The following is an 8,036-nucleotide window of genomic DNA, read 5'->3' as shown; positions in this document are numbered from 1 at the left end:
CACATTTGACTGACTTGCTGCCCCTCTTCCCCCCTTCCCTTCTTTACACTCTTTGTAGTCGTCACCCTCTTCTTCGGCCTGTTCGCTGTTGATTTATATGCACGTCGATTCGACGTAATTGAAGACGTGATCGAAATTCAAATTTTTGATTTTAGTCGTCGTCGTCGTTGTGACTGCATTGCTTGCTTTCTCCTTGATAGGCCACTCTTTAGCTTCTCTCTTCCCCTTTTCCCCTTTTCACCACTTCGTCTCTCTGTATTGTGCCTATTTGGCAGCCTCCTTGGCTTAATCTTCTCTGTGTCTTGTTTCGTCGTGGCTTAATGTGATTTTTGGTTTACGCTCAACTCGTTCGTTTCTTTTTCTCTGCCCTGCTAATGTCGCATTTACTTGCATTTTGTTTCATTTCATTCCCAATCTTAGTTTCGTTTTTATTTTATGGCTGCAATTATGTGCACTTTCGGTCTTGTTCTCTCTTTCTCTCTTCTCCTTTTCCACCTGCCGCACTCATTCAATTTCTGGCCTGACATTTTATCAATGAACTATTCCAACTGCTTCCCTCTTCCTCCTTTTTCACAGACTGCAGACTGCGGCTTACCAACGACTCGCAAATCATTGAAAGCTTTGTCAATTTCACGTTTTATCAGTTTGCAAACACTCTACAAATGCTTACAGTCTATTAGCTGGCCAACAAATAATGTTTGCATCAATTCAATTTCTAGATCTCAACTAGTTAAAATAATAAAAATTATATATGAATGAGTATAAAAACTACTTACTTACTATCCGAGTCATCCTTAATATAAAGCTATTAAAAATCTACTTAAAAATCCCTAAAGCTTATGGTCACACAGTTTGGATTCCCTTTATATAACAAAAGGAGTCTTACGTTTTATTATTAATATATATCATATCATACTTTTCTATCATTAATCAACATAAAATTCCTAAATCGAGTATATGGTCACACTGTTTAAATTCTTCTCTTACCGGTAAGCATATTGCGATTTTTAATTTAATTCTTTTGTGTTGTTGTAAATATAATTATTGTTTTAATTTAACATAAATTGATACAGACCTTTTTTTTACGAAAAATCAACAGAAAAATCCCTAAAGCAAGTATATGGTAAGACTGTGTGAACTATTCTCTTACCGGTGAGTATATTACAAATGGTTAAAAAAAACTTTTAGAAGTGTGATTTTATTTATTAAAACTTCTCGATATTTTAAGTGTATTTTAGAGTCACCTATCCGAATGCTGTTCCTCTGTTGTACCCTCTCTGTTTGTCCATCTGTTTGTCTGACAGTTTGTTCCTCTTTTTTAAGACTTTGCGGTGACTATCTTTCAGTACGCTGCACTACACAACAGTCAGTGTTCTATGCAATGTTCTGTGCTATCATTCAGCCATGGCATTCAGAGGATATTTCCAACTTTGTTAAATCAGCCATGAAAACGGATTGTCGTCTGTATCCTGTGTCTGGCTATGTCTCTCTCTCTCGCTCTTCACCTCTGTGTATTTTGCATTTGGTTTGCTCATTTGACTTGGGTGCTGACTGTCTGACTGACTGTCTGAATGACTGCCTGATGGACTGACTGAGGGACGTGACCTGCTGCCATGTCTAAAAGCTTTCAATAATAACGACAACAAGCGAGCGAGCGAGTGAAAGAGACAGAGTGGGAGACAGTTAGAGCTGTTGCTTATTAACGTCGTCGTCGGCCTTCGTCTGTTGTCCTTTGAATGTCCTGTGTGCGTCTTGGGGATTATGTCTCGACTCTCGACTCTTGTGTCTCGTTGCAGTGCCTCTGTCTCTGTTTCTGCTTCTGCTTCTGGCTCAGCTCAGCTCTCAACGTTGTTGGCGTTAACTTCAACACCTGTCGCTCGCTGTCCGCTCCCTGCCTTCCTACATCGCCCTGTCCCCGTCTCTTGACACTCTGTCACATGCAGATGCCAAGAGTCGCCGCTACATTGGGATTACACTGAGAGTAACGAGTCGATAGTGACGAGTATAAGATAATAATAACAACAATAAATTCTTGAAAAGAGAAGCAAAGAAATGAGACACTTGCACAACGAGTAAGAGTTAAGAAATAATCAAATTAACAGCCATCTTAAAATAGCGAGTAAATATTAGTCAGAAAATAACAAAGGAAATTGTAATAGTAATAGAAATAGTAATAGTTAAATAACATAAATAACAACGATCTTAAAGCATCTGTAACAAATTTAATCTAACAAATAATTGGAAAGGAATATTTGTAAAATAATCGAACGAATTAATAAAGTACAAACAAGTTAGTTAGATAATAACTAGAGAAATTGTAAAATGCAGCGAATAACAATAGTTAAATAACAACGAGTTAAGAACAGCGAGTAGATAGTAACGAGAATATATTAAAAACAAATCAAGAACAACAACAAACGAAAAATTGTGCGAATATTGACCTAAGTACAACAAATAATTTTGGGTAAGAGAAAGCTAAAAAAAGTGTCATAAAATGCAACGAGTAAGCTCGGAAAATAAATAGTATCGAGTCAAGAAGAGAGTACAATGAACGAACTACTGTAAGAATTAAAAAAAAGAAACGTGTCATAAAATGTAACGAGTATGTCAGTAACATGAACAGTAACGAGTCAACAACAGCGAGTAGAACGAACGAAATATTGCAAGAAATAAAACAAGTGAATTGTTAATTCAAACGAGAGTAATTGTCAAGCAAAGCAACGATTTCGTCAGATAAATATACAAAATCTGAGTTCCAATACTGAAAGCCGAAGAAATTTGTTCATCGCTGTCGTTGTTCTATAAAACTTTGACCCAATGTACTAAACAGAATCCAGAGTTAAAATATAGAAATGATGAATATTAATTTATTTAGTTAATTTAAAAATATTTCATAATTTAAAAGATAATACCAGACTATATGAAGTGAAAACCGAAGAAACTTGCTCATCGCTGTCATTCTTCTATGAAACTTTATCCCAATATACTAAGTGTTTACCAGAGAATACTCTTTTAATATATAGAGCTTGAGAGCAATAAGTTTGGAATGTTAATAGAGAAATCTTTTATGTTCTAGAAGATAATACCAGAATGATTCTTTTCTTAGTTAGCTGAGCTACCTCTGAAAAGTTTTCATCAGAAGTAAAGAAGTTTTCTAGGAGTGTATTCGTAGAGGGGAAACCCCCTCATTAACCATCCTACAGTTTAGCTGCCTCCTTGACTCTTCTCTTCGTCTTTCCCCTTTGCCCCTTTGCCACTTTCCATTTTCCACGACTCGTGCTCTAGACACATGCTAATGGTAAATTGTTGTGTTGTCAACAGTCAGCAAGAGCAACAGCGACAGAAACTTCACTTCACTTCGTTGTTGTTGTTGTTGACTTTATGTCACACACACACACACACCATTAATACACACACATATATGCACATGCACACACACATGAAGAGAGTGGCACATGTTGTGCTTTTGTCTTAATATTTACATAATTGTGGTTAAAAGTAGCTTTTAAGATGTTTTTAACTGGCAAATGGAGAAAAGTCTTTTCCGCTACCTCCTACCATCCCCTCTCAACCATCATCTAAACTTTCTTCCCTCCTCTTTCTCATTCTCATTCGAACGAACTCCATTTCGCGCTTGGCATTTGGCAGCTTTTCGCTTTTGTCTCTTTATTTTGTCGTGCTGCATATAAAATGGCAACAACAACAACAACTGACAAATGTGTTAGCTGACATTTTATTGCCGCCCCTTTGGCTCCCCCTCAGTCCACAATTGCTACCTCTACTTTCCTTTCCCCCATCCCCCATTTTATGGCTTGACATTTTAATAAAGGGGCATTGGCGACAGTCCGTGGAACAGAGCGAGGAGGGGGCAACCGGTAGAGGCGTGTGTTGTGTTTGCTCTGCAACAAGAGATGAAACTAACCTCAAGTCGAGGCAAATCGAGTCGAGTGTGAATGACTGCAAACTACTCGGTAAATCGCTTCAAATGAAATACCTTAAGAATATAGTAAAGTGTATTCGATAGTGTTTAAGCAATTGTTAACACGATATATCGATAGTTTAAGCACTCATTCGATAGTTCTCTCGAGTTGGCAGCTTGCCAATAGACAGTGTATGCGATAGTGTTTGGGGATTTGTAAATAAAATATATCGATAGACTAAACACTTATTCGATAGTTTAATTGAGTTGGCAGCACTGCGCAATAAAATGAGCAGTTGGCAGCTCGCCGATAAACGAGCGACAGTCCGTAACGTCCGATCAAAAAGTAATGATTAAAACAAAACAGACTCAAAAAAAAAAACAACTTCATCACATAATTGACGTCATATTTCTACATACATCATTAATTTTCTTTTAACATCTAGATTTTGCTCATCTATGTTAGATTGAGCTTTCAACTATGCAAAATTGGTTTAATGAAATCTTTGTATGTGTAAAAGTAAAAAATATAATGTTAATCAATGCAAAAAGAAAAAAATATAATTAATAAATAAAACTATTGTTAGGTTAGGATTTTTTCAATTGTCTTGAGCGTAGAATTATTAATATTCGAGTCAAAGAGTAAATACATTTCTATTTCTATAACAAAAATCATTATATTTGTTTGACCTACTATTTATAACCAATAATTCAAAAAGAAATTCAATTAATAAGCAGCTTAACTGATCAAAGCGATTGCTTGCCAACACCCGCTAGATGGCGCCAGGTAAAACACGACAAAGTTTCTTCATTTGCAATGCATCAATGTTGTTCCTTAGTCCCTAGCAGCAATATTTCGTTTTATGATTGTGCTGAAATTTTGTGGATCAACTATTATACTGCGTATCTTTAATTGTGCAATATTAGTATAATTGGGCAATTGCTTAGACGCTAAATCAATGAAAATATTTGCATGTTTATAACTTCCTCTCTCTAATTTTTATCTAAGTGAATAGAGGGTACATGAATAGCAACAATTTTTGCCATTTAGTTGGTTTTTGCCAACACACACACACACATACACAACCAAAAATGGTTGGAAAATATTTTCGGCTAACCTCAAAACATTTCATTTTGCATTCGTTGTTGTTGTTGTTATTGTTGCCAGCAGTATTCGATGTTGTTGTCATTATTGTTGTTGTTGTAAAAATTTGTTGGGCTTAAAATATTGAGGGGCAAAGTTGTTGCCACAGGCAGCTGCCTCCCCTGTTTCCCTCCTCTTGTTTCCCTTTCCCATTCACCCCTTTCATGCTTTCATGTGTTTAGTTCGTGCTACCAAAACGTTTACGCAACTCAACGGTTGCGACAGTGTTTCTATGTGTGTGTGTGCCTCTTTATGTTGCATCAACAGCAATAGTAGCAACAACAACAACAACAGTAACAACAAGAACAAGAGCAACGCTGATGCCGACGCCGCAGCCACAAAAACTTTAACTTTCAGCAACTTGTTTCGTCCATTTTGCCACCAGAGCACCAAGAGGACTCAACAAAGCGTCAGGCGATGAATGAGGGGAAGGAAGGAGAAGGGAGTAGAAAGGAGAAGCTTCGAGTCCCAGTGAAGCCAAAGTCGAAGCCGCATAAGGCAAAATTGTGGCAAGCCAAAAGCTCAAAGCGTGCAAACGCTTCAATGATAATATCTAAACACAAAAGCGAACGAACGAAGGAACGAAGAGGAAGAGGAGGCAGACTTGGGGCGATGCGATTCAAAGAGCAGGAAATTCTTACAACGAATAATATTAATAATAATAAAATATTTAAATTTCTGACGAACAAATTGCGTAATGCTCGGAAACGACTTCGGGAGAATGAGAACAGTAATTTCACAGACAATGGAAGAATACAGCAAACAAATGGGCAACAAAAAAATAACTTGTTAATGGAGCAGATAATGGCAAATCAGTTAACCCAACTAAATATGAAATAAATAAAGAGTAGCGAGTAACAAAAATTAAGCTTAGTAATTAATAGTTTGCAATTGCAGAGTTATAAAGCCCAACAATATAAGTAAAGTAGCGAGAAAAGAGTAAAGTAAATAGTAACGAGTAACAAAAATTAAGCTTATTAATAACTAGTTTTTATCAGAGTAACTGAGTTATAATATACAACAAATAACGAGCAGTAAGTAGCGAGTAACATAACTAGTAGCGGGTAACAAGTAAAATAAATAGAAGCGTGTATCAAAGAAAAGGCTTAATAGTATAGTTATAGTTTGAAGCAGAGTACCAGAGCTACAATACACAACAAGTAAAGTGCAGTGAGTAGCGAGTAAATTAAGAATGCAGCGAGTAAAGAGTAAAAAAAATAGTAGCGAGCAAGAAGTAACATACATCAAACTGGTTAAAGCAACAATATTTTTAAGAAATACAGAGTGAATTATAAAGAGCAACCACTATCAATTGTAGAGGTATAAAATGCAACTCGCTGTTGGATAAATATTAGCGAGTAGCAAGTATCAGACATTAAACATGTCGTTTTTAAGTTATAAGAAATAATTTAATATTTGAATAAAACAACGATAATAATTGAAGAATACTTGGAATAAGACTTATTAAACACAACAAGTAGCGAGTGATCTAAATTGTAGCGAGTAAAAAGTAACAAACATCGACTTGAATGAAGAATATTACTAGGAAAACAGAGATATGAGAGCGACGATCAGTAGTAGAAAAGTAATAGGAGCAAAACCATAACCAGTTTTCATCGAAATTACTTTGAATCTAAAAAATAACTATAAAATATAATTACTCAATAACTTCTCGAAAAGTTGGCCTTGAACCAATCGATGTTAGGAGTTTCTCAAATTATTATTAACCAATTGAAATTCTGAACTAAGGCTGGCAACAAAAAGAAGCATCAAAATGAAACCAAACCCAAAAATTTGGTTTTTCATTGTATTCCTTGGCATTTTTGGTAAGTTCACCATGCGCATTGAGCTAGATGACTGATTAATCTTTTATGTGCACAGCAATCAATACCAAGCAAGTAACTGATGGGGAAAATCAGTTGAAGAATGATCAGTTTATACACCAAAGGCGTGGAGTACAGAGTGAGTTTGGTGTCGAAAAACAGAATTGAATTTCACTATGAATTTCTTATAGACTTCGGATCGCGTAGTAAGCGCACTCAAGAGTGGGAAAATCGGCAGAAGACGCATCTTATCAACATTGTGGTGACCGATTTGGATAAACTGGATGCGCAGGAGCGTCAAAAGGAGCAAAAGGTCAAAGCAGCGCTGATGAAAATGATGAATCTAAAGGAGGCCAAAGCAGGTAAAATATGAAATTTAAATAGTAAATCACTATGTAATTGAAAGTCAATTAGCTCCCAAGGTGCGGCGTCACTTTGATAATGCGCCTGGATTGGATTTTCGTCGTGAATTTGCCAGCGATGAGCCGAATCCATATATTGAGAATTTGCGCAATCGTTGCGAGCAACTTTAAGACAAAAACGAAACGAGTTCAGAATAGTTTTCAGTTACCAACAATGTATATTTTTTGTATTGCTGTTTGCATTAATTAATAAAGATCAAAGATAAGCCCAGATTCAAGGAAATTCCCGCCACAATTGTTCTTCACATTTATTACGAAAATTGCTGAAATCAAACTGAAGGCGGCAAACAAATGCGCGGCGCAGTAACTAGCATTTTAAAAGCGCAAATACATGAGATTATCTTTTGGCTTTCGTTTCTGACTACACCCAGAAGAGGAAGAAGAAGAAAGACCATTAATTTTGCTTGCACGAAAATTGAAAATGGAAAATTGCGCTGCAGGCCTTGTCAAAGGCGAGGCGAAATTTCATTTCGTTTGCTTAATTATTGTGTCATTCAAATGTCAGCGAGTGTCCAGCGCATACCCTGTAAGCGGGGTAAACAAGTGTGAGGTATATTGGCAGCAGCCGAAAAATAGAAACGGAAATCGAAATTCTGTAGAAATCGAATGTCAACTAGAAAACAATGCATAGATGAAGGTTGTTCTTAAGTCAAATTAATATTCTAAAAAATACTAAAATATACAGAATGCTATATTTGACACATCGATATACTAAATCAAAAATATAC

The 8,036-nt window shown here is 36.2% G+C and overlaps 1 protein-coding gene across 1 annotated transcript; it reads left to right on the top strand.

Moving 5' to 3' along the window:
* The first annotated feature begins 6,754 nt into the window (after positions 1-6,754).
* On the top strand, positions 6,755-7,522 carry LOC117577547 (uncharacterized). Its single transcript, XM_034262377.2, has 4 exons — positions 6,755-6,889; positions 6,945-7,025; positions 7,078-7,248; positions 7,301-7,522. Exons 1-4 carry the CDS (start codon positions 6,838-6,840, stop codon positions 7,417-7,419), a joined length of 423 nt encoding a protein of 140 aa, XP_034118268.1. The 5' UTR covers positions 6,755-6,837; the 3' UTR covers positions 7,420-7,522.
* The last annotated feature ends 514 nt before the right edge of the window (positions 7,523-8,036 follow it).

The sequence above is a fragment of the Drosophila albomicans genome, chromosome X, assembly GCF_009650485.2.
Source record: "Drosophila albomicans strain 15112-1751.03 chromosome X, ASM965048v2, whole genome shotgun sequence".
NCBI classification, from domain to species: domain Eukaryota; kingdom Metazoa; phylum Arthropoda; class Insecta; order Diptera; family Drosophilidae; genus Drosophila; species Drosophila albomicans.
This window is presented reverse-complemented; position numbering and strand designations above follow the sequence as displayed.

Coding starts and splice junctions, on each gene's coding strand:
- LOC117577547 (XM_034262377.2), top strand. CDS start 6,838: ATGAAACCAAACCCAAAAATTTGGTTTTTCATTGTATTCCTTGGCATT. Junction 6,890..6,944: donor TGTATTCCTTGGCATTTTTG/GTAAGTTCACCA, acceptor TTATGTGCACAG/CAATCAATACCAAGCAAGTA. Junction 7,249..7,300: donor TCTAAAGGAGGCCAAAGCAG/GTAAAATATGAA, acceptor AAAGTCAATTAG/CTCCCAAGGTGCGGCGTCAC.